At 38.4% G+C, this 25,287-nt stretch overlaps 1 protein-coding gene across 14 annotated transcripts in view; it reads left to right on the top strand.

Moving 5' to 3' along the window:
• Positions 1 to 25,287, top strand: part of CDKAL1 (CDK5 regulatory subunit associated protein 1 like 1) — a 612,104-nt gene that overhangs the window by 386,716 nt on the left and 200,101 nt on the right. For all 14 annotated transcript variants that reach the window (XM_070515582.1, XM_070515574.1, XM_070515583.1 and 11 more), the window contains one exon: positions 1,285 to 1,430. In XM_070515582.1, the coding sequence (XP_070371683.1) occupies positions 1,285 to 1,430 (146 nt within the window). The remainder of the gene's footprint in view (positions 1 to 1,284; positions 1,431 to 25,287) is intronic.

The raw sequence follows: 25,287 nt of genomic DNA, 5'->3' as shown, positions 1-25,287 counted from the left end.
ATTTGGTTAAGTGAATTTTGTAGTCAAAAGAATTTTTTAAAACAAGCTGTTACTGAGAGGATGACTGATTTGAGTTAATCACTCTTTTCTTCCACTTTGGTAAAAATGCTGTGTTCACAGTCAGTGGAAAGAAAATGGCGAAACAAAGGACGTGGTTGATACATATGCATGACTGACCCCTGAATAACTAAGAGGTGACTATACAGAATTAGCTGGTTCTCTGATCCTGTGAGATCCCTCAAAATATTGTTCTAAGGATGAAATGAGATAACAGATGTGAAAGTGCACTACTTTGAAAACTAAAAATCACTGGACACATGCAAGTTATTAAAAAGCAGCTCCTTTCTTGACATTTTTTTCTCTAATAGACTCTTTGCCTTCCCTCCCTCCCTCTCTCTCTCATTCTCTCGTTCTCTAATTTATGAGCCCACAGCCTTGCAGCAATGGAGAAGGGCTAAATTACTCAATTTTCTTATTGCTTGCGTAAATGGTTGTTACCACAGCTTTCCTTTTATCACTCTTTTCCTACCCTCTTTGTATTCTTGGAAGAATTTTAAAACAATCTCTGGGTTTCCTAATTTGTTTAATTCAACTTGGCTCTCTTTAGCTTTGCAAGGCAGATTCTTCTTCCTGTTCTTCTCTTGTTTTTCTTCTTTCAAACTCTGCATCTTAAAGGTAAATGTCAGTAGGTGACCAGTGGTGAACTGGTTGGCTTCACTGTCTCTTACTGTGCCCTTTGCCTAGTAGCTACTCAAAAAGCTAGTGTTCATTAACTAGCTGAAAAACAAACAGGTGAGTTATAGATTGCTTTTTTCCTCCTTCAGTATAAAAATAAAAAGAGTTGACCTGCCCTAAATTTAGAACCTTTATTCAAGTACATCAGATTATACGACCTCAACTGTTTGCCTTAAGTATTGCTATTTTTCCTGCTGTTGTAACAAGGCAGAATATAAAACTTCTTTGAGGCAAGGGAGGAATGGTGTTTATATTGAACTACTCAAGATCTTTTACTCTCTGTAGGAATTACTGAGTTTATCTCTGTTTTGTCACCTTAGAGAGACGATGAACAGGAGGAAATAACTCATACGTAGAATCGTATAAAAGTAATATTAAATTCCCAGATGTCATCATAGCGTACTGCCAATTGACATTCACTTTAAGAGCCTAGATGATTGGTCTGTTTTCAGTGATGTTTATTTTCTTGCACTTGTGAGTGTTGATCTTAGGGAAACCATTCCCCAATTTGTTAAAATGATTAATGTTTTCTCCCTCTATTTTTTAAAGGAAATGGCAAAAATCCTTAATCATCCCAGAGTCTATGCTTTTCTGCACATACCAGTCCAGTCGGCCTCTGACACTGTGCTCATGGAAATGAAAAGAGAATACTGTGTGGCTGACTTCAAAAGAGTAGTGGATTTTCTGAAAGAGAAGTAAGTCTGTTAATACTTAAGAAAATAATCATTTCTTTTTTCTTTCAAAAGCATGTGGCAAAAATGCACTTATTGTAGCCACAATTAAAGGTACCAGAGAGAAGGCGAGACTTTCGAAGTTTTCAAAGCTTTTAAGTTTCCTTAGGCACCCTTGATGTGGTTTCTTCTTTCTCCTCAGTTTATATCCACCTTCCATCTGTGCCTGACACACCATTAACTTGTGTAAGGTTGCCAGTCTTTCTAAGGTAACATGCATTGTGATCATTTTTATACCTGACCTCGTAGATGAAAACTGCATAGCTTTGCTCTGCTTAAATCTCCTTTCATGTGGCTTTTTGAAGTTGTGAGCTGTTTTTGACGTGGAGGTACACTAAATCATGTAACTATAAAATAGATAATTTTCCACTAAATAGCATTTTTTGAAGAGTATCTGGAATGTGTTTGCTTTTACACACTTCTCCCTGTAGTTTACTTGAAGAATTGTGATTTATAAAGAGATTTGGAGATTCTATTTTTTAAAGGTTAAATTGCTTTTGACCAAAATTAAGGCATATTTACACAATCTCCGACATGAATGATCATTTTGTTGCCACAGAAAACACTTGCAGCCCATAATTATATTCTTCAAAATCCCACTTCTCATCATCACCAAACATGGAATGCCTTCTGTGATTATACAAGGCAGGAAATAGTAGTGCTGGCCAAAGCCGTGCAGAACTGTCTCAAGTTGAGGGCAGTGTTCTCCCCTTTGGGGATATGTCATTTATCTTGGCATATTTGTGGCATGGGTCTTCCTACTTTCCATTAATTTTTTTCCATAATTTGTTCCTCTGTTGTTTTTCTTAATTAAGATACAACTTTTTATTTCCATCTTCTTGTTTATAATTATGTACCTTTGTACCATGTTGAAGTACTACATGGATATGATTGCTTTATACAAATTGTAAGCAATTATTTTTTCCACCTTCAGTTAGTCACTTATCCTGAATACATACAAATCTTTTAAGATCTTTTTCCTCCATTTACTTTCTCCTTTCTAGGCGTTTCTTGATTATCCTAACCTCCAGAAATAAAGACACTTAGTGTGCATTTAAACAATTACAGCTAATTGTTCGAATATTCAAATCAGTGAATAGAATGTATATTTATTCTAAGATTTCATAATTACAATCAATAAGTATATACAGTCTTCAAAGTAGAAAACAGAATAATGACGGATCTCTACCATGTCTAATACTTTCTGATCTTGAACAGAACTGAGGTCAAGGCTAAACAATAAGCATTTTTATGTTAGATGCCTGTTGTTGACCTGTATCCCTCCTTTGCATTTATTCTGGCTTATTGTAGGTAGACTTGTCTCATGAAAGAGTCCTTTTGGGCACGCTGGCATTGGTGAATGGAATGTTTTCGAAATTGCAAATAAATTGTTGCACCTGTGAAATTTCTTGCCTCCTGCTTACTAGAGCAGTAGCAAATAATGCACACAATTCATACCTGTTGCACAAGATTTTGCCAAGTATAGACATGCATCCTGTTGTGCAGAATAGACTAGAACACTTTCCAAATAGTCTGTTGCACTAATATGATTCAGTGAGGTTAAGGAATCAACACCTTTCTTTTACCTTCTTTTGGGTGAGTGCTGACTCAGTTGTTTGCAGAATTACTGTGGCTACTCACCTGGGCAACAATTTCACAACAAGTTCTAGCCTTTTAAGTTGCTCCAAAGATGGATCTTTTAAATCTGTTGCATCTTGAACAGTTTCAACAGCATCCATGAGCTGTAAAAAAATCAAAAGATGATCACATCAAAGTATTAGAAAATAGTCTCTTGCCTTTATTCATGGGCTAAGCTCATTGTCCTTTCTTTGGATTCTGAGTTACCCTGAGGCATCTGTGTAGCTTTTCTAGAACTATTCAAACTGGCTGGAAGACCCCAGAACCAAGTACTCTATGCAAGGATTTCCAGTATTTCCAGCACTGGAAATATCAGAAATCACTGGAGAGGATTTTGGAGATGCCTGGAGAAGACACCCCATCCTATACCCATCCATCCACAATTTCAGTTTCAAGTGCTGTGAATCGCTGGAATTGTAGAATGTGAGGCTAGCCATTTAGCATCTCCAGGAGATTTTTTATTACCTCTGTATTGTGTATATGCAGTGAAGGCAGACAATTTCACACTTAGATTATAACCTGATAACCTTATAAGATGTATTGAAACACCATAGAAGGCGGCCAATATGATATGCCTGATCTATAGAATAGATGACTGAGCAAAAGTACCAGTACCCTTTGGAAAAAAATAAGAAATCAGATTATCACTACTAACATGGTGATCCTTACATAGTTTTAAACACTTCGTCAGAACCATAGGGTTGTGTATTTCGTCCAGTCCATCCTGTTGCTTGTGAAGAATAGTGCAGCCTCGCTCCTGTTAAGACAATATAATCCATCTTTGCTCTTTGTGAAAAAGTTTTGCTGTCCTCTTGGCGGAGTCCATTCGTCCAATCAACAGTTCTCAACTATGATGGATATTTAGAAATAAATGAAATATTTTAAGCAGACTTCTGCTCTAATATTTTGCTTATTTTTCATGATGAAAACCAGAATAACCTTATGCCAAACAGATTAGTGGTTAGCAGAAACACTACAGTTTCAGGGGTTTTTGTAGACCCACTAGTTTGGATAACTGATCCAGCACAAAATTGTTTTGTCCGGTGTTTATTAAAATTCAATACAATGTTGCATCCTTAGAATAAGGGTCTAATACTGTCACGTTGCCCTGTTGTGTGCCTAACACCCATTCATAAAATGGCCCTGATTTACAGTGGTGTGTTTGGTGCTTTCTTCTTCTGTCTGCTTTTTAGCTCCTGTGTAAATGTGGCCCTTTTCATTTGCATCTTGTTTTCTCTAAAGCCTTAGAAGACTTTGTTGTAATGAGCCTTTAACAAATGAAAGTCTCGTTTATTTTTTCCTCCATCAATGTGAGGCTTCTCAAATATTCATATTATGAATTAGGGACAAGGCATTTCCTAATCTGTTTCCTCAAAAAATCCAATCTTTAAAACAACCTACAGCATTTAAGACTCAAATTTAAACCATGGGAGTTGACCTGAAGCTGCAGGTTTTTAAACTACTAATTCAGCGCTATTTGTGGTGCCATGTTTCTCAAACAGTGGAGGTGAAATCTTCTTAATTAATTTTTTTTACAGTTGAAATTGGCCCATGTTTTAGCTGGGAGCAATAGAAGTTTACATATGAGCCAACTTGAAGCTGATTCATTATTCTTTCAGTTGTTTGAAAGTTGGCAGCTATTATCATAACAGCAGCTGGATTGAAGATAACCTAGTAGTGTTGGCACATGTTGAGGCATATGGGAATTTATTAAATCATGCAACCTTTGCAAAGAAAAGTGTCTAAATTACTTAATATACTAATTTAAAACAGCTGGTCATGGGCAGACAATCATATGACTTAAATTATTCCATTCAGATTTATTAATCCAGTTGGAAAATTAACTAAGTAATCTGATGTTTTTATCTAAATGGATAAGATGATTTCCTGAAATGTGTGTGGGATTTGTAGAGATATGGGAGAAAACTATATCGAACAAAGCAAGAGGTGTAATTCTGGTTTTAGGGAGATTTGTGTTTTTGTGATTTTTAATAAATGCTTCATAAATTTTATCACTTTCATTAATTGTCACTTAACTTGCTTCTCCCTTATGTTTTTAACATATTCCTGGGGGAAAAATAGTACAGAACCTAAATCATTCGTTTTAATTTTTTTGTATAATTTTAAGAGAGATACTTCTCAATGAGAGGCTTTTTCACTTTGATGTGTTGGGGATGATATAATAAGGGTTCCCAAGGCCTTAGGACCTTAGACATAGACTTTAACTGGGTCCCCCTCATTTGAGCAGCATTCAGTTTACACAGTCACTCCCCAACATAAACCGTATATTCACATATATTCAAAAAATGACAACATGCAGACTTCTCTCAATCATATGTCCTAATGCTAAGTAAAAGAATCTCTGAGTCCTCAAATTCACACATGAAAGTATGAAAGAAATATGTAAGAATGTCCCATTGATAGGAACATTTTTTTTTATTAAGGTTATGAAAGTTAACATCCTTGTGAAATTACAGTTGTACATCATTATTAGCCATGTTGTAGGTACACCACTTTACCCCTAGTGCCCTCCCCCCACCCCCCTTTCCCCTGGCAACCACTGATCAGTTCTCTTTGTCCATATGTTAACTACCACCTATGAGTGGAGTCATACAGAGTTCGTCTTTCTCTGTCTGGCTTATTTCATTCAACATAATACTCTCAAGGTCTATCCATGTTGTTGTGAATGGGACGACTTTGTTCTTTTTTATGGCTGAGTAGTATTCCATTGTATATATATACCACATCTTCTTTATCCAATCATCAGTTGCTGGGCACTTAGGTTGGTTCCATGACTTGGCTATTGTGAATAATGCTGCGATGAACATAGGGGTGCATGGAACTTTTGGAACTGCTGATTTCAGGTTCTTAGGGTAGATACCCAGTAGTGGGATGGCTGGGTCATAAGGTATTTCTATTCTTAACTTTTTGAAGAATTTCCATACTGTTTTCCATAGTGGCTGCACCAGTTTGCATTCCCACCAACAGCGTATGAGGGTTCCCTTTTCTCCACAGCCTCTCCAACATTCGTCACTCTTGGTTTTGGATATTTTTGCCATTCTCACAGGTGTAAGGTGATATCTTAGTGTAGTTTTGATTTGCATTTCCCTGATGATTAGTGATGATGAGCATCTTTTCATGTGTTTATTGGCCATCCGTATATCTTCTTTGGAGAAATGTGTGTTCATGTCCCCTGCCCATTTTGTAATTGGGTTGTTTGATTTTTTATTGTTGAGTTGTGTGAGTTCTTTGTATATTATGGAGATTAACCCTTTGTCGGATAAATAACTTGTGAATATTTTTTCCCAATTAGTGGGCTGTTTTTTTGTTTCAATCCTCTTTTCCCTTGCCTTGAAGAAGCTCTTTAGCCTGATGAAGTCCCATTTGTTTATTCTTTCTATTGTTTCCCTCATGTGGGGGGTTATGGTGTCCAAAAAGATTTCTTTTGAAGCTGATGTCAAAGAGTGTACTGCCGATATTCTCTTCTAGAAGACTTATTGTTTCAGGCCTAATCTTTAGGTCTTTGATCCATTTTGAGTTTATTTTAGTAAATGGTGAAAAAGAATGGTTCATTTTCATTCTTTTACATGTGGCTGTCCAGTTTTCCCAGCACCATTTGTTGAAGAGACTTTCTTTCCTCCATTGTAGGCCCTCAGCTCCTTTGTCAAAGATTAGCTGTCCATAGATGTGTGGTTTTATCTCTGGGCTTTCAATTCTGTTCCATTGATCTGTGCATCTGTTTTTGTACCAGTACCATGCTGTTTTGATTACTGTAGCTTTGTAGTATGTTTTGAAGTCAGGGATTGTGATGCCTACAGCTTTGTTCTTCTTTCTCAGGATTGCTTTAGCAATTCGGGGTCTTTTGTTGCCCCATATGAATTTTAGGATTCTTTGTTCCTTTTCTGTAAAGAATGACATTGGAACTCTGATTGGGATAGCGTTGAATCTGTAGATTGCTTTAGGTAGTATGGACATTTTAACTATGTTTATTCTTCCAATCCATGTGCATAGAATGTCTTTCCATCTCTTTATGTCGTTGTCGATTTCTTTCAAGAAGGTCTTGTAGTTTTCGTTGTATAGATCTTTCACTTCCTTGGTTAAATTCATCCCAAGGTCTTTTATTCTTTTTGTTGCGATCATGATTGGGATTGAGTTCTTGAGACCTTTTTCTGTTAGTTCATTGTTAGCATATAGAAATGCTACGGATTTATGTATGTTTATTTTATACCCTGCAACTTTGCTGTAGCTGTTGATTGTTTCTAATAGTTTTTCTATGGATTCTTTGGGGTTTTCTGTATATAAGATCATGTCATCTGCAAACAGCGAGAGTTTTACTTCTTCATTGCCTATTTGGATTCCTTTTCTTTCTTTTTCCTGCCAAATAGCTCTGGCCAAAACCTCCAGTACTATGTTGAATAAGAGTGGTGAACGTGGGCACCCTTGTCTTGTTCCTGTTCTCAGAGGGTTGGGTTTCAGTTTTTGTCCGTTGAGTATGATGTTGGCTGTGGGTTTGTCATATATGGCCTTTATTATGTTGAGGTACTTTCCTTCTATACCTATTTTATTGAGGGTTTTTATCATAAATGGATGTTGGATCTTGTCGAATACTTTCTCTGCATCTATTGAGATGATCATGTGGTTTTTGTTTCTCGTTTTGTTAATGTAGTGAATCACATTGATTGACTTGCAGATGTTGAACCATCCCTGTGTCCCTGGTATAAATCCCACTTGATCATGGTGTATAATCTTTTTGATGTATTGCTGTATTCAGTTTGCCAAAATTTTGTTGAGGATTTTTGCATCTATGTTCATCAGTGATATTGGCCTGTAGTTTTCCTTCTTTGTGTTGTCCTTGTCAGGTTTGGGGATCAGGGTGATGTTGGCTTCGTAGAATGTATTAGGGAGTGCTCCATCTTCCTCAATTTTCTGGAATAGTTTGAGAAGGATAGGTATTAAATCTTCTTTGAATGTTTGGTAGAATTCTCCAGAGAAGCCATCTGGTCCTGGACTCTTATTTTTGGGGAGGTTTTTGATTACTGTTTCTATTTCTTTACTTGTGATTGGTCTATTCAGATTCTCCATTTCTTCCTGATTCAGTGTGGGTAGGTTGTATGAGTCTAGGAATTTATCTATTTCTTCTAGGTTGTTCAATTTGTTGGCATATAGTTTTTCATAGTATTCTCTTATGATCCTTTGTATTTCTTCGGTATCTGTTGTGATTTCTCCTCTCTCGTTTCTAATTTTATTTATTTGAGACTTCTCTCTTTTTTTTTTTTTAGTGAGTCTGGCTAAGGGTTTGTCAATTTTGTTAATTTTTTCGAAGAGCCAACTCTTTGTTTCATTGATCCTTTCTACTGTCTTTTTTGTTTCAGTATCATTTATTTCTACTCTAATTTTTATTATTTCCCTCCTTCTACTGACTTTGGGCTTTGTTTGGTCTTCTTTTTCTAATTCCATTAGGTGTCGTTTGAGGTTGTTTATGTAAGATTTTTCTTGCTTATTGAGGTGAGCCTGTATTGCAATGAATTTCCCTCTTAGCACTACCTTTGCTGCATCCCAAATAATTTGGTACGGTGTGTTTTCATTTTCATTTGTCTCCAGATAATATTTGATTTCTTCTTTAATTTCTTCAATAATCCATTGTTTGTTCAGTAGCATGTTGTTTAGTCTCCTCATTTTTGGCCCTTTCCCAGCTTTATTCTTGTAGTTGATTTCTAGTTTCGTAGCATTATGATCAGAAAAGATGCTTGATATTATTTCAACCCTCTTGAATTTATTGATGCTTGCTTTGTTTCCCAAGATATGGTCTATCCTTGAGAATGTTCCATGCGTGCTTGAGAACAATGTGTAACCTGCTGTTTTTGGATGAAGTGTCCTATATATATCTCTTAGGTCCATCTGATCTAATTTTTCATTTAATTCTATAATTTCCTTGTTGATTTTCTATCTGGATGATCTGTCCATTGGTGTTAATGGAGTGTTGAGGTCCCCTACTATTATTGTATTGCTGTTGATGTCTCCTTTTAGTTTTGTTAATAATTCCTTTACGAATTTTGGTGCTCCTGTGTTAGGTGCGTATATATTTATAAGTGTTATGTCATCTTGATGGAGTGTCCCTTTTATCATTATATACTGCCCGTCTTTGTCTTTCTTTATCTGTTTTGCTTTGAAGTCTACGTTGTCTGATATAAGTATGGCAACACCTGCTTTCTTTTGTTCATTATTAGCTTGGAGTATTGTCTTCCATCCCTTCACTTTGAGTCTGTGTTTGTCTTTGGGGCTGAGGTGTGTTTCCTGGAGGCAGCATATTGTTGGATCTTGTTCTTTGATCCATCCTGTCACTCTGTGCCTTTTGATTGGAGAGTTCAATCCATTCACATTTAGAGTGATTATTGAAACGTGGGGGCCTACTGTTGCCATTTTATCACTTGTTTTCCAGTTCTTTTGCATTTTGTACTGATGGAGAGCTGTTACTTTGTGTTATTGTCCTTCTGCTTATCTCCTTTGTTCTGGATTTTGTAACCCCTTTCCTTTTTTTGATTTTTCAGGAATGAGGTTCTTCCTGAGCATTTCTTCAAGAGGAGGTTTTGTGGCGATGAACTCCCTTAACTTTTGTTTACCTGGGAAAGTTTTTATTTCTCCATCGTATTTGAAGGATATTTTCGCTGGGTAGAGTATTCTTGGCTGCAGGTTTTTGTCCTTCAGAGTTTTGAATATTTCATTCCAATCTCTCCTAGCCTGTAAGGTCTCTCCTGAGAAATCTGCTGATAGCCTTATGGGGTTTCCTTTGTAAGTTATTTTCTTCTGCCTGGCTGCCCTTAGTATTTTCTCTTTGTCGTTGACTTTTGCTAGTTTCACTACTATATGCCTTGGGGTTGGTCTTGCGTTAATAAAGTTTGGAGATCTATTGGCTTCTGTCACATGAAGTTCCATCTCTCTTCCCAAGTTTGGAAAGTTCTCAGCTATTATTTCTTTGAACAGGCCTTCTGCCCCATTCTCCTTCTCTTCTCCCTCTGGTATACCTATAATCCTTATGTTGCATCTCCTAATTGAGTTGGATAATTCTCGGAGAGTTTCTTCATTTTCTTTTTAGTCTTTGTTCTCTCTCCTCCTCTGTCTGCAGCATTTCTATATTCCTATCCTCCAAATTGCTAATTCTTTCCTCCATATTATTGACCCTACTGTTCAGAGAGTCCAGATTTTTCTTAATCTCCTCCATTTTGTTCTTCATCTCCAGTATTTCTAACTGGTTCTTCTTTATATTGTCAAGCTCTTTTGTGACATAGCTCCTGAACTCATTGAGTTGTCTATCTGAATTCTCTTTTAGCTCGTTGAGTTTTTTCATAATGGCAGTTTTGAAATCATCGTCATTTAGGTTATAGATTTCATTATCTTTGGGATTGTTTTCTGGGTGCTTATCATTTTCCTTTTGTTCTGGAGATTTAATATATTTTTTCATTCTGCGTGATGGTGTGGATTTGTACCTCCGCATAGAGATAGAGTTTAGTCGCTGCTTCCACTTGTTGCGACTGGTGTGTGTGGGGGGCAGCTGTTTAGACTGCACCAACCAGGAACCCTGTCAGCTGTTACTGACTGGACCTGGACCCCTCCTCATAGTCACAGTGGTCCTGTGGGGTCCCTCGTCGGTTGTGGGGGCAATCACAAGGGGGCCTCAGGCTGCTGGTGCCTACTGCTGCAGCCCACTTAGACGCACTCCTTCCTTGTGGTCTGCAGCGGTGTTGTGGGCTTTCCCATCAGCCAGGAACAGGATCACCTATAATCGCCGCTTTGTCCCTAACAGAGCCCACAAGATCACACTTGTCCACTATAGGTCCCAGCAGAGCTATGGGTATCTTCTGCAGTCTGTCGTTAGCTCACCTAGCTGTGCTGCTTTTGCCCCAGGGCCTTCCCGCCTTGCAATTGCCAGTCGGGACCTCTCCACTAGTGCTGTGCAGAGGCTTTCACTGAGGCTACTGTAGGACACTGGAGTTCCCCCCTGGGCTATGTAGCCGTTTCACCGGAGCTCCACTCTGCCCTACTCCATTCTCATGGGATCTCTGGGAGCCCCTTGCCTCGTCTGGGACACAGCCAGAGTCTGTGGGCCTGGCGGTTGCTTGTAAGCTGCTGCCTTGGGGGGAATTCTGCTCTAGGGAGCTTCCTGATGTTCCTAATGCTGGGCGGGGCCTCCCTGCCAATGACGAGCAGAGGCCCTCCCTGCTGGGGGGGTGCGGGACCCTGGAGCATCCCCCCGGGCTGCAGAGCCGGGTGTTGGAGCTCCACCCAGTCCCCAAGCGCGTCCACGGGAAGTCCAGGCACCCCCTGCACCGACCTGTGTGCCGGAGACCATGAGCCCCGCAGCACCTTGCGGTCTGGTGCCTTGCCGGGGGATCCGCCCACCGGGAGCTTCCCTGTATCCTGGATTCTGGGCGTGGCCTCCCTGCTAATGGCAAGCAGAGGCTTTCCCTGCCGGGGAGGTGCGAGACCCCGGAGCCTTCCCCTGCACCGCAGAGCCAGGCGCTGGAGCTCCAACTGTGTCCCCAAGCATGCCTATGGGAAGTCGGGGCGCCCCCTGCACTGACCCGTGCACCAGAGACTGTGAGTCCAGCCGCAGCTTGCGGTCTGGTGCCATGCCGGGCCCACCAGGAGCTTCTCTTTGTTCTGGATTCTGGACGGGGCCTCCCTGCTAATGGCGAGTGGAGGCCTTCCCTGCCAGTGGGTGCGGGACCCTGGGGATTCCCCCTGGGCTTAGGTGTAATCGCGGGGGGCTTGGATAGGGCTGTTGTCACCTGTTTCCACTGTCGCTCCGCTGGTGAGTGCATACTCCCGCCCTTGGTGTGTGGCAATGCTATGGGGGAGTCTGCTAGAAGAGAGCCTCCCACAGGAACTAGGCTGTCCAGGGTTTGGGGGTCGGAGAGTTTTTCACCTATTTCCACCTCCTCCCGGGGGGAAGTCCGTCCACCTTCTGATGTGGAGTAGCATGAGACTCTTAGGCGTCTTGTGATGCTATCTGGATATCCTTTGTTAATTGCTGAATGTCCAATTAGTTGTGGATTCAACGGGGCAGAGACAAAGAAGACCACTCACTCTGCCATCTTGGTCCTGCCTCTGATAGGGACATTTTAAGAAGTGAAACAGTATATATAATAAATGACCTGTCTGTTTAAATAAATTATTTTGTTGAAAGTCCAATGGCTTTTTGGTTTGTGCTAACTAGACCTTAAATTTGGAAGACAAGTTTAAGGCCTACTTAGACCTCAATCAGTAAATATATTTTGAATGAATTAATGACCAGTTGTGTTTTTACCTGCCAGTTCCATAGATCTGAAGTAAGTTGCACCTTAATCTACCATCTTTGTGTTGACTTTTAATTCCATGATATTGTCTATCTCAGGATTTTCTAATATTGTTAAGTACTGTGTACTTCTAGATTAATTTGTCTTGTTTCTTCTAGAATGTTATCCCTTTAACATTGTGCTATCCATTTACACTCCCTGGGTGTACTATACCCAGAGATTGCCCAGGGACATGCCACAACCAAGAACTAATGAGCACTCAGGGATAAAGGCGAATTTTTCAGTGGGGAGACCTGGAGGGGAAGTGGCGGCCTTGCAGAGAAAGTTCTGGCTTCTGACCTCTCCACTGTATACTCAGACAGGGAAGGGCACAGGACACAAAGCCGGCATCACTTTGGCAGAATGATTTCTGTGAGTCACAGAGTTGTCTCATAATGTCCAGCGTATCCTATGACCTACTTTTTCAGTCTATCTGCAAAAAAATGATGCTAACTCATTAACATCCTGGATTCTTTTTCTTCCTTTTGTTAGTCCCAGTCATCCTTGTATTCATATTGATGCAATCTGATAAAAGACAAGTTATGTTAAATTTGTGTTTTATTCTGGGTTTTTTTTCCTATCTAGTTTTATTCCTAGTGGCTTGGAAACACAAGTAGCAATATTTGTCAGAACAGAAGAAAAGAAATTGGAAAAAAAAAATGAATGATTCAGCAATGATTAGATAATTTTTCTTCCAGATGCATTCCCAGATGTGTTTCTGCTCACTGAATAACCACCTCCAAAATAAATTAGGCAGAATACTTCCTTCAAAGATGTTTACTGGCTTTATTTCATCATTTCTAATATCTTTAACTAAGTTGTTATTTTGGGTGTCCCTACGGTCTTGTTCACTATTTTATCTTTTGTCAGATTTCTTTCTGAGGTAATGAAATTCTACTCTTTTCCCTTCTCTCCCTTGCCACTTAAAATTTTTTCAAGAGAATGAGTACATATCATTAGAACAGTTATTTAGTAGAAAAACATTTACTTTTTTTTCAACGTGGTATTATATTTATATTTGGAAGATTTTTACATCATGTGCTAAATACTGTATTATTTTGGGACTACCCCAAATTTGATTTGTTGGTTTGAAGGCAAGTACATTTTCTATTGATTTAGCTTTCCATTTTCCTTCTAGCTTGGTCAAAAGAGAAATCTCTTTGTTCCTAATCTCCTTCCACCTTACATCCTTCCTTAATAATGATGGTGTTATTCCTTTCAGAAACCAAGAAGCTACCTTCCCTTAATCCTTTGTACATTTTCCCTACCTCAGTGCTTTGCTGTGAACATAAGGGTCAAATCAGATATCTATGAAGTAATATACTAATAGATAGTAGTTAATATCTAATATACTAATATCTATTATACAGATAATATACTGATAGAACCTTGATAAAAACTCAGGCCATGTAATTCCTGACCCATTATTCAACCATTGTGCTATACTTTTGGTCTAATATGCTAATAGTGAGCATTTTTCTTTCATTGACACAGTGTTTTTCACATTCCATGGGGCTTGTGTTATGTCATGATGTTGTCCCAGAAACTTAGCCAAGTATGTTGGACAGGTATTTTTTAATCTTAATGTTATAAAGTGAATGTCAGGGTTCTGAATGGTTAAAAAGACTTGTTGAAAGCCCACAGTGAATGCATAATAGGACTAGATCCGCAGTTCCTGCTGTGTAGCAATCTACCTACCGATTCCAATGATACATACTAATTAAATGATTCTTTTTTAAAAAATTACTTCATTAAGACACGTGACCTGGTAGAATTTAAAAACCAGAGGTGTGTTGGGGCCAGCTCGGTGGCGTAGCAGTTAAGTGCACACGTTCCGCTTCTCGGCGTCCCAGCGTTCACCGGTTCGGATCCCGGGTGTGGACATGGCACCACTTGGCAAGCCATGCTTTGGTAGGTGTCCCACATGTAAAGTAGAGGAAGATGGGCACAGATGTTAGCTCAGGGCTAAGCTTCCTCAAAAAAAAATTTAAAAATTAAACAAACAAACAAACAAAAAAACCCCAGAGGTGGATAGCTCTAATGTGCATTATTTGAGTGAAATTCTCTTTTACATATAAATGTCATGGAAAGTTACCTTCTACTTAAACACTGAGGCAGGTACCTCTCCTTCCGTATTACCATACTTTATTGTTGCTCTTGGATTTTTTTTTCTTTTTGAGGTGACATTGGTTTATAACACTGTATAAATTTCAAGTGTACATCATTATATTTTGACTTCTGTGTAGACGACATCATGTTCACCACTGAAAGTCTAGTTACCATCCAATTTATTTTTTTATTTATCAAATTTATGCCCAGCACTGTAATACATGCAACAATAGCATCATCAATAATAATACTTAGTATGGTATTAGTTGTAATAGCAATAGCTAACACTTTTGAGTGTTTACTTTTGTGCCAAGCACTGCTATGAGCACATTGCATATTTTCACTTATTTAATCCTCAAGACTCAAGGGTGTTGTGTAGTTTGCCCATGGTCATGCAGTTAGTGATAGCACCTTGATAAAAACTCAGGCCATGTAATTCCTGAGCCAGTATTCAACCATTGTACTATACTCTTGGCCTAATCTAAGGCATGTCACTAGGGATGGAGACAATAAGGTAGACTCAACAAATATTGGGGAGATGAAATTTACAGTATGCACTTAGAAGGGAGGATGAGGACGGTATGCATGAGTGTCACAGAGGCTCCTTGGTATCTTATCTCAAGAGATAGAAGAGGATGATATAGTTAACCAAGATAGGGCAATGAGAAGAAGGAGGAATTTGGGTGGAAAAGGTAATGAGTTTGGTTTTGGACATACTGAACTTGAAATGCCTGTGTACGAAACCCAGTGGAGAGCTCCTGTCGCTGTAGAAATTATGTATCAAGAGCCCGAAGGGAGAGGAGGGTCTAGAGATGAACGCTTAGGAGTAGTTAGCATGTGAGTCGCAGAGGTTGCTGGCTGTGGGGATGAGGCCATCCACGGGGAGGAAAATGGAAGGCTAGGAACAGAAGTCTAGGGAACACCAGTGTCTGAATGACGGAAAAGGCAAAGGGACCCTGTGACAGGTTGAAAAGGCAGGGTCAGGCCAGTGTAGGAGAAGACCCAGGAGGAAATGACACCATGGAAGTCAAGGGACATTGCAGTTTTAGGAGAATGAAAATTATAAGGGTCAAATGTGAACTAGAGTTGCCTCCTGCAAGCAGGCACTGGGCTAGGTGCTCTGGGTTATATGAAAAAAAAAGTATTTTTAGATTGCTTTCTTTCCCAAATACTATACGTGTTCAAAAGCAATTGAGATGTAGTAATGTCTAATATCAGAATAAGTTTTTGTGGTCTTTTGGTGACTGCTGCGTCCCCAGTTCCTAGCACAGTGCTGAATTTGTCTTCCTTGATCTGCATATTGCTACACTGTATACATGACATCAAGGGGCACAAGCGCAAAGAAGCAGCGATAATATGTATTTGTTGAATGAATGGCATTTACTCTGAAACCATTCTCAGTCTGTTTTAATTAAAGTTTTCTTTTCATAAGCAAGAAAATCCCCTGCCTTTTGCAGAGAAACTGGTATATTTCCTTTAGTGGAGCATAATACTCTGCTTTCTTACAGATTCTGTGTTCTGTGAACCCCTACTGGCTAATAGCTAAGAATAATTATTAGGTAATATTTGTTGAGTGTATAGTATGTTGAAAGCAATGTGCTGAGTATTTTACATGGATTAACGCATTTAATTTTCTCAGTAGTATGTACTAGACGGGAAATATTGTTACCCCATTTTACAGATGAGGAGATTAAGGCAATAGAGGTTAAGTGCCTAACCCAAAGTCACTGTGCTGATGACTGGCAGATTCAGATTCAAGCTCCAGCCTGTGAAGCTCCAAACTTCATTCATTGCTTCTATGGCTAACCTTTCCAGATAAGATAATTTTTAGAAACATTAGGGATGATCATAATTTTCTAATTAAAAATTGTGCTATACTGTTAAATAGAAAATTTTAAATTAGACATACTTTCTCCTAAAAATGTGATACATCTTTCTGTAGTCAGTATCCTTTTTGCTTTTACTCCCCATCTAGGTAGAGAGCCACTGGGTAAGGGAATGATAAAGAAGCTGTGTTTGAATGTGACCACCTGGAGGAAAAGTACAAATATCTGTAACAACGTCTTTAACTATAAACTACAGAGTTTCTCTGTGTAGTGTGTTTACAAGTACACTTTTTAAAGTAAGACACTGCACTAATGGTGATTATGCATTGCAGAGCTGTCATCCTACTTAATCTGCTGTGTTCCAAAACTTTTTAAGTCCTCATTTCCACTCGCTGTTTAGCCTTCTTTCCTAGATCCAAGTATGTTAACTCTCAAGCTCAAAGTCCTGCCTGTAAACAGCCTCAACTCCTAACACTGATCCATTTCATCATTGGCTGCTGGAACAAGGAGAAAGAGTCAGTTATTGGTCACTCTTGCTCCCCACACTCGTCCTTGTCAGCATTCTCTGATGGACATTTGCCGAGTCCTCAGTATTATATCTAGGACCTTATGTTTTTATAGAAAACCAGGAAGAAATGAAGGGAGCATGTACAGTGCATGTAATTTTGAAAGTTCTACTAAACTGCAGTAATATCTGAAAGGTCCCATAACTAAGTCAGTGGCAAACAATGGGAAAAAGACTGGGTAATGTAACCATAAGTGTTTTTAAAGACTGAATCTCATGTTATTGAGATCTGACCAATTTAAATTCTGGACGTAAGACCAAAAAAAGTCACTGTGAATTAATATTAATTTCAAAGGATCCAAAGTCTTACTTTTATTCACTCAATAATTGTTGATTATAGACTATATGTAGGCACTTGTTAGGTGTAGAATATTAAGAAATTAGTAAATTTGTTAACTGCATTCCAGGGACTGACTCTTTAAAATCATGGTTAATATGTATAAATACTTCCAGCCACAATGTTTAAGTATAGTAAAACCTCAATGTTAACTCTGATATTGTGGGGAGGGGGCTTAAATGTTTATTATAGGCTTTCTATGGATAAGAAAGAAATACTGAATTACAGATCTTACATGAAAACCAATCTCCTTTCTTTAGACAATTATGCTTTACAGGTTTGATTTTGTCTATGATATAATAAAATCTACAAGTATAAGGAAAGGTTTTAACTAGATTACACACATACACGTATATGTGTATATTTATGTATGTAAAAGTTATAGTTCATTTTGTCTGCAAGTGACAAAAAAAAATAATGGCATAAAGAAAGTACAAGTTTGTTTTTCGGTCACATAAATGAAGTCCAGAGGTAGGCAGTAGGGCTGTGTATGGGTCCAGCATATCAGGGATACAAGATATAGCTTTCATCTCATGGTCCAGTATGGCTACTTGAGCTCCAGCCATCAAATTTGCATTCCAGGACCAGCCCAGTGGCAGAGTGGTTAAGTTTGCTTACTCTGCTTCTGCAGCTCGGGATTCACAGGTTCGGATCCTGGGTGCAGACCTACACACCACTTGTCAAGCCAAGCTGTGGTGGCATCCCACATACAAAACAGAAGAAGATTGGCACAGATGTTAGCTCAGGGACAGTCTTCCTCAAGCAAAAAAAAGAAGATTGGCAACAGGTGCTAGTGCAGGGCCAATCTTCCTCACACATACACACACACACACACACACACACACACACACACACACAAAATTTGTATTCCAGTCTGTAGGAAGGTGAGGGGCAATGGAGGATATGTGTTTCTTCTCTTTAAATACTTTCTGAAAGTCACGCATGTCACTTTGATTATATCCAGTTGATCAGAACCTAGTCACATATCTGCACTTAGCTGAAAGAAAGGCTAAGCGATGTAGTGGCTTTGTGTCCATCTGAAAGCAAAGGGCTCTGTTGGAAATGAGGGGAGGTGAGAGAGAGGGGAACAATAGTAGTCTCTGCCACAGTCTCTCCCATTTGGGCTGGTTGATGTACTGTCCTTTTTAGGAGATCCAGATGTGGCTTTCTGTGGACTGATGGCTGTAAACTAAGGGGCAACCCCAAACTCCACATTTAAAATGGATTAGAAAGAAGATAATTATAATCCCCCTTTGAAAAATGAGAGAATGGGAAACACATATCAGCTGCTATTTCATAGGAATTCTCAAATCCTGCTTGGAATAGGAATCACAAAGACTTTCTGCGCTGGCGCTGCAGGTCATCCTTTAGTAACCTCATGTGATGGGCCCTGGTTTTCCCCTGTGGGAGAAGCTCCCTAGCTGATTGTCCTCCATCACTCCTGTCCTCCATAGCCATGTTTTAGGTAGGTCTTAGGCAGCATGCTCCTCTTTGGGTTCTAATACCTGCATGCCCGCTTCCTTCTGCTGCTCACTTGCAGCCTGGAGATTGTGTTAAGTACAGTTGCAGGCTATGCAGACCATCTTGATAGATGTTTGGCAACCCAACTCCCTCAATAACTTATTATACTTCCAGTCTATTTAGTTTCTTGTCAGTTCCGTGAACAAGTATAGTCAAAAATCATGACTGGACATAATTTTGAACCTGAAGACTCTCTCTTTTTATTTATTGGCTTCTGTCATCTGCCTTCCCCTGATGACTCCCTTGAGGCCACCTGAAACGCTTAATCCCACCGCTGCCAGAAAACGGGGCCAGTGTGTGATGGGGCACCAATTCTGTCTTCTCAGGTGGTTGTGCATTGTGCTCGGTGCTTATAATTGCATTGTTTGGCTTTTCGAACCTGCACACCTCAAGATCACAGGATTCTCAGTCAGATTAGATTGTAATTCACAGAGAGAGATTTTCTTAACAAAGTTCTGTTTTCTTAAATCTCAGCTTGTAGCTCGCTAGCCCTAGTCTGAGTTCCTTGTTGCTAAGAGCACTAGGAAGGAGCTAGCTAATATGTAACATTCTGAATTTTTTGTAACACTTCTGCTGCTGCACACTTAGTTAACACTTGGTCTGTCTGCCAAGGTTCAGCAGGTGAATATTTGACCAAATATTTTGATAACATATACCATTAATTAGCCTTCCAGCCTGAAATATCAGTCCTTCCTACCTGCTGCCCAACTAAACTAACGCCGTACTTTTAGGTTCTGTCACATCTAGTACTCCACTTTAGATAGGATTGGCTTTGGCTGTGAATGACCAAAAATATAAAGTAATATCTCAGACAAGATAGATTTATGGTACTCTCTCACATATAAAGAAGAAATTTAGAGGTAGTAATCTTGTGCTGCTGGGATGGTCCACATAGCAAGGACCCAGAATTCTCTCTTGTTGCTCAGCTATCCCTCAGCATGAGTTTCATGGTGACTGCTTAAAATCCATCCATCAAGTCTGCATTCCAGCCAGCAAAAAGGAGAAAGAGTGAAGAAGGGTGTACCCCTCCCTACCTTAAAAGTTATTCTCTTGTAAGTTGTACATGACAGTCCCTCTTATATCTCATTGATCAGAACATGGTCATCCCTGGCTACAAGGGAAGCTGGGAAATAAGAACTGTTTCTTCCAGGCATCTATGTGTCTAGCTAAAAATCTATTTCTATGGGAGATGGAGGGAATGGATATTGGGGGGGGCACCAACAGTTTCTGCTGTTACATGTGCTTTTTAAAAAATTTTCATGTTACAGTTTGATAACTGCCCCTAAAAAAAATGAATTTGTAATCATAATTTTAAGTGTTTACTTCTAAGCATCTAGTTGTTTTCTCTGGGGTATCATACCTGGTTTTGCACGTGAGCCAGTTGATACTCTATTTTTTATTGTTGCTAGGGGTGATGGTGGTTTCATTTTTTTAAAACTTATATCTACTGTAACAACCTGACAAACTAATATTTTGGCATATTATCAGTTGTCCATTTTGAGTGATTATCAGAAAATACCATTTTATGAAAGACTTAAGGAAATTTAACTTCTAGGGTTTTTTTCTTCTAATATCAAACAAGAATCAGTGTTATCTCACTTTTTTCTTGTCCTCGATTTCCTTTTTGTAGCCTGTATGTAGCAATTGCCTCAGCCTCTTGGTGAGTCCCTTTTGTGCTTCTCTACCATCTAGGGCATATCCTTCCATTGGCTGCTTCCATCACACTAGATCAAAAAATAGATACAAAGTCTTAGTATATTTCTTGTGCTACTATCTCCAATCCAAGACACCAGTACCTTAGAGCTGGCATGCTGCCAGAATTAGTTTCATATTATAAAACAAAAGAGATGGAGAGGAGAAAATAACATTTTTCTTTTATTTGTCTTTTCAAGCTTATTTCCGATCCAGTGTTTCCTCTGATTTGTAAGGGGTTGCTTGCATGATGTGCTTTTGCTTTTATTTATTTTAGGTGTCTTAAATTCTTAAAGGAATTTTCTCCTTATACACTAATCTATTTTGATCAATGAAATCTGTGGTTTCTTGTGAATAGTGTTTAAAGTGAAGAGATTTCTCTTCCCTTAATTATTATTTAGAGCAAATTGTTTTTAGTCTAACCATGTAAATAAGATGAAGCATCAAACTCCTTTTAGAAAATACTGTTTTAATTCAGCTGTCCAATAATGACTCTTTTTCATATACTTTTCCTAATTTATTGTGATTCAATCTTTTAATTGCACTGTTGGAAAAATGTATTATTCTTTTGAGGTTTTTTCATGAAAAATTTTATTTCATTGTCCAGTTTGTTCTAACTCTTATCAGCTGGGTTCTAATTGGGTTTCTTAAGCACTCAGTCCCCACCTTAAGCACTGACTCTTCCTGCCATCCTCTTTATCTTAGTAAAAGGTCCCACTATCCACCCAACCTAATCAGAACCACAGTTTTTTTGGACTTCCCTGTCACTTTCTCCCACCGAATCTAATCTGCCACCAGGTCCCATGAGTTTCATCTTCCAAATAGCTGGTGTCTGCCTTCTCATCCCCATTGTCACTGTCCTCATTAAGGAAGTTCTCTTGAATCATGTTGCCTCCTAAATCCTTTCCCTAACCCAGGCTCGCTCCCTCCAATCCACCTTTTACTTCATTGCCAGAAATGTTCTTTAAAAATACAAACCTTGTATTTCTTTGATCAAAATTCTTCCATAGCTCCCCATTGCCTTCAGTACAAGAAACAATAACAAGAGGAATTATACTACCTACCACTTACTGATTTGTGCCAGCTGCCAGGAATTGTGCAAAGTATTTTACACTTGAAATCTCCTTATAGTTCATCTGCATTATGGTACTTACCATATTGTTCTGCATTGGTGCATGCGCCTCCGCACAGAGACTACCCCCTCCCACATATCTTCATGAGTCTTGTCATGTGTGTATCTTTAGCACCTACTACAGTGCCTAAAACAAAACCCATTACATTTTTATTGAATGAAGGATTGCTGTTGTTGTTAGCATAGAACTAGTTTGTGTTGTAGGATGTAGAGATTTCAGAATCCTGTAAAAAAAGCTCACAAGAAGGACAACAAAGGCTTTACTGGCTTGGGCAGATACTAGTCCTAGGTCAAGGGAGCCAAAAGTCTTGTTAGCCAGGGCAGCTGCCTCTTTCAAGTCCTTAGGACTGCATCATCACCTAAATGCAGCAGGGCCCACAGAGGGGGCAAAAATGACTCTCTCTCTGGTTTGGTTCAGTTCATACAGCATTCTACTGGCAGCCTCACGCTTACATGCACCACGTTTTAAGGCAACATCATTGTATTCTGTGGGAAATGTCCTTGGAAAGTCCATTGCCTTCCTGGCTGTGGTTTGTCTCATTCTTCGCTGCTGACCTTCTTCACTGAAAGACAGTGATTTCATTATTATTATTATTGTAAAATAGCTTGTTCTTCCAAGCTATTTTATGTTTCTTAAAAGATCACCCTTCACACAGCATGGTATCCTATGTTTAGCACCAAAAGCTGTTCTTCTTATGTCCCTCTCATGGGTGTTTAATTTAAAATATATAAAATTTAATTTAATCCCTCCATTTCTGAGATGTTTTAAAGGATGTAAACTGAGGTTACAAACACTTTTAGGTCAGGTTACCAATAGGAATTTGACATTTATATGAATAAGAATAATATCAAGACTTAGCAAAGCTAATATAGAACTGCAAAGGCTATCAAGCTCTAAGCTTGAGGCCATGAATTGATTGCCAGCAGGGGTCAAACAGGAGTCTCTGCTTTTTCTGTACGGTCTCCCTTGGGGAAGCCATTGCAGTATTTGATGCACCCGCACAAAGGGCAGATTTACACCTTCTACAAACAAATTGCTGGAATAGTCACCTCTTAAGAGAGTTGTGGATTAATAGTACGTCGTCTTTAGACAGCTAAACATAGAGCCCAATATTATTTTTCTAGAAATAATAGCAAGCCAAGGGAAATAAATCTAATAATTTAGTCAAGTATTCGTGGAGAGGCTCTGTTTGGTCCACACTGTATGTTTCAAGACAGGGTTCCATATTTGTTTTTTGCTGTAAGAGCTGCTGAGAAAAATAAAGAAAAGTTGATTCCAAGTGAACTAATTTGGTGCAAATTACTTAAAACAAAGTGCCAAAACCAAAGTTTATCTTCAAAGTGTAAATATGTATATATTGCAATTTTTGCTGGTCTATTTATTTCATGTCACCTTTGTATTCTTATAAAAATGAAGTCCCCTTATGTTATTAAGTATTGGAATAAGCTTCTATCTAGGTAGTATAAATTATATTTAAATATAAAATGGAAAGATTGCCTACCCTTCTGCAATTATGACATTGGGTGCTTTTGATAAAGATTAACTCTTGGGTCAAGCAAAGCTTTAATGGCCTAAAATTGAATGCTACCAGTTTGTACATTATTATTTTGTTTCCAGTCATTGCTTGTTATTACTTAGTATGTTGAGGTTTTTCTTTGTTAATGTAGGCAGTGAACTCTTTTTGTTGTACATTCTCTCACAGGTATTTAAATATGGTCATATTCACATATAAACTAGGTTTGTTTTCTTAGTGGCAAAAGGGAAGTTATACCTAGCCTACCTTATTTTCTCTTTTGCTTTATCATCCATCATATGCCTGATTTGTTAGATTTTTTTTAAGTAATTGGTTTCTATTGTCCTCATCATTGAGTTATTCATATTTTCTCTTTTCTCTCTCTTATTTTTAAGAAAAACTATTTGTGCAGGTGGCCATTTGTTACAACACTGCAAATGTATTACATTTTTTTCCTAATTAAGATACCATGTGGTATTCCTTCTACTGCTGTGTACAGAATTAGAGTTCATAAAGAAGTTTTGTTTTGCGTTAAAAAATAGACTGGAGGCTAGATAGCATAAATATTAGTGATTTAGGCTATGATTAGATATATGAAATTTAAATAACACCTTTGCTAGAAGCCTTAGAAGTGACTGTGGTAGCAGTAGCCTGTGGTCCTGCTGTTGTGAATGATTAACTGCTGTCTGTGTGGTGTGCATTACAGTGATTGGTTTTTTTTAAGTTTTTCTTAATTAATTGGATGTCCGTAGGAATCATCATCCATACAGAAGTCAGCAAAATAGAAGCTGTTTAAGCCTATCCTTCAAAATGGTTCATATGCCAGCAGGCCACTAGGAGATGCTAAATAACAATGAGGACATTTAATTCACTTGTTTCAATTAGCATTGAAGAAGAATCTTAAAAGCTGCTCTAGCTTAATTTTGACCTTTTTACCATTTTTCAAAGCATTGTATTTATCCAGTGGCCATTATCTCATTTTTTTCCCCTTTTATCCAATAAATATTTTATCTCCAAAGTAAAAATGCTTCTCTAACACCAGTATCCTAAATGATACTGTTTAGAAATTTTAGAAACTGTGGTACTAACTTTATTAGACACAGATGTTTCTTTCTCTTTTCTGTTTGTTTCACTCTTTCCTCCAAAAAAAAAGAAAAAAAAAATAAAGGGATAAAATATGGGATTTTTGCCATTTCATTAATACAGTCATGAACATGTGGAGATTAGAAGCTTGGAAATCAGTCTGTCTTCTCTCGTTTTCAGCCAAAACCCAGAGAAGTTAATTTTTTTTTTCTGTTTCACATATATTTAATAGCCAGGTCAGTCTCTGGTTTTCCCTGGCACCACCTGGCTGCCATAAAAGGCTCATTCTCTCAAAATGTCAGACAGAAATATATAAGTTGCTTCTCTCAAAATGTGAGACAGAATTATATAAGTTGCTTCTAATGGAGACAGCCCCATATCTTCAACTACTTTTTGCTGTTTTTGACAGAAAGGAATTCTAGCAGATTCATAGATCTTATGATGTAAAAGAAAAAAAAAAAAGAAAAAAAGAAAAAACAAGAGCCAAAGAAAAAGAATGCTAAAGTTAAGGGTCTTATGAACCCAGCCACTGTGGTAGAGATAGTCCAGTGAGGTGCTGTCCTAATTTTCTTCCAAGCAAGAACTTTTGTGTGGGAGTAATCAAAATCAGAATATTGATGACAGAGAATTTAATTTAACCAGTAATTGAGAGCACAGGTGTAGGGTCAGATAAACTAGGTTTAAATGCTGTCTATCTTTGTGATATTGACCAAGTTACTTAACCTCTCTGACCTTGATTTTCTTATCTGTAAAATGAGGACAATAATACCCTTTTTTAAGGTTGTTGTGAGAATTAAATGAAATAATTTGCATTAAGATCGGCTTAGTACAGTGCTTGGTAAGCACTCATTAAATGATTGCTACTACTTTTTTTTCCTAATAATAACCACAACAGAAACAGCAACAATGCAGAACACAGACATTAAGTGATACCTAAAAAATAAAGAAAAAAATCTGTTACATGATAGGGGGAAGGCAATGCACATGGCCTATTTAATCTAAAATACACAAAAAGTCAATATGGAGGAAGAAAAACACATTGAAAGTATTTTTTCTGTTTAATTTTCTTTCT

Source organism: Equus asinus, chromosome 8 (assembly GCF_041296235.1).
Source record: "Equus asinus isolate D_3611 breed Donkey chromosome 8, EquAss-T2T_v2, whole genome shotgun sequence".
In the NCBI taxonomy this organism is placed as follows: domain Eukaryota; kingdom Metazoa; phylum Chordata; class Mammalia; order Perissodactyla; family Equidae; genus Equus; species Equus asinus.
The sequence above is the reverse complement of the archived record's forward strand: the minus strand, read 5'-3'. Positions and strand labels throughout refer to the sequence as shown.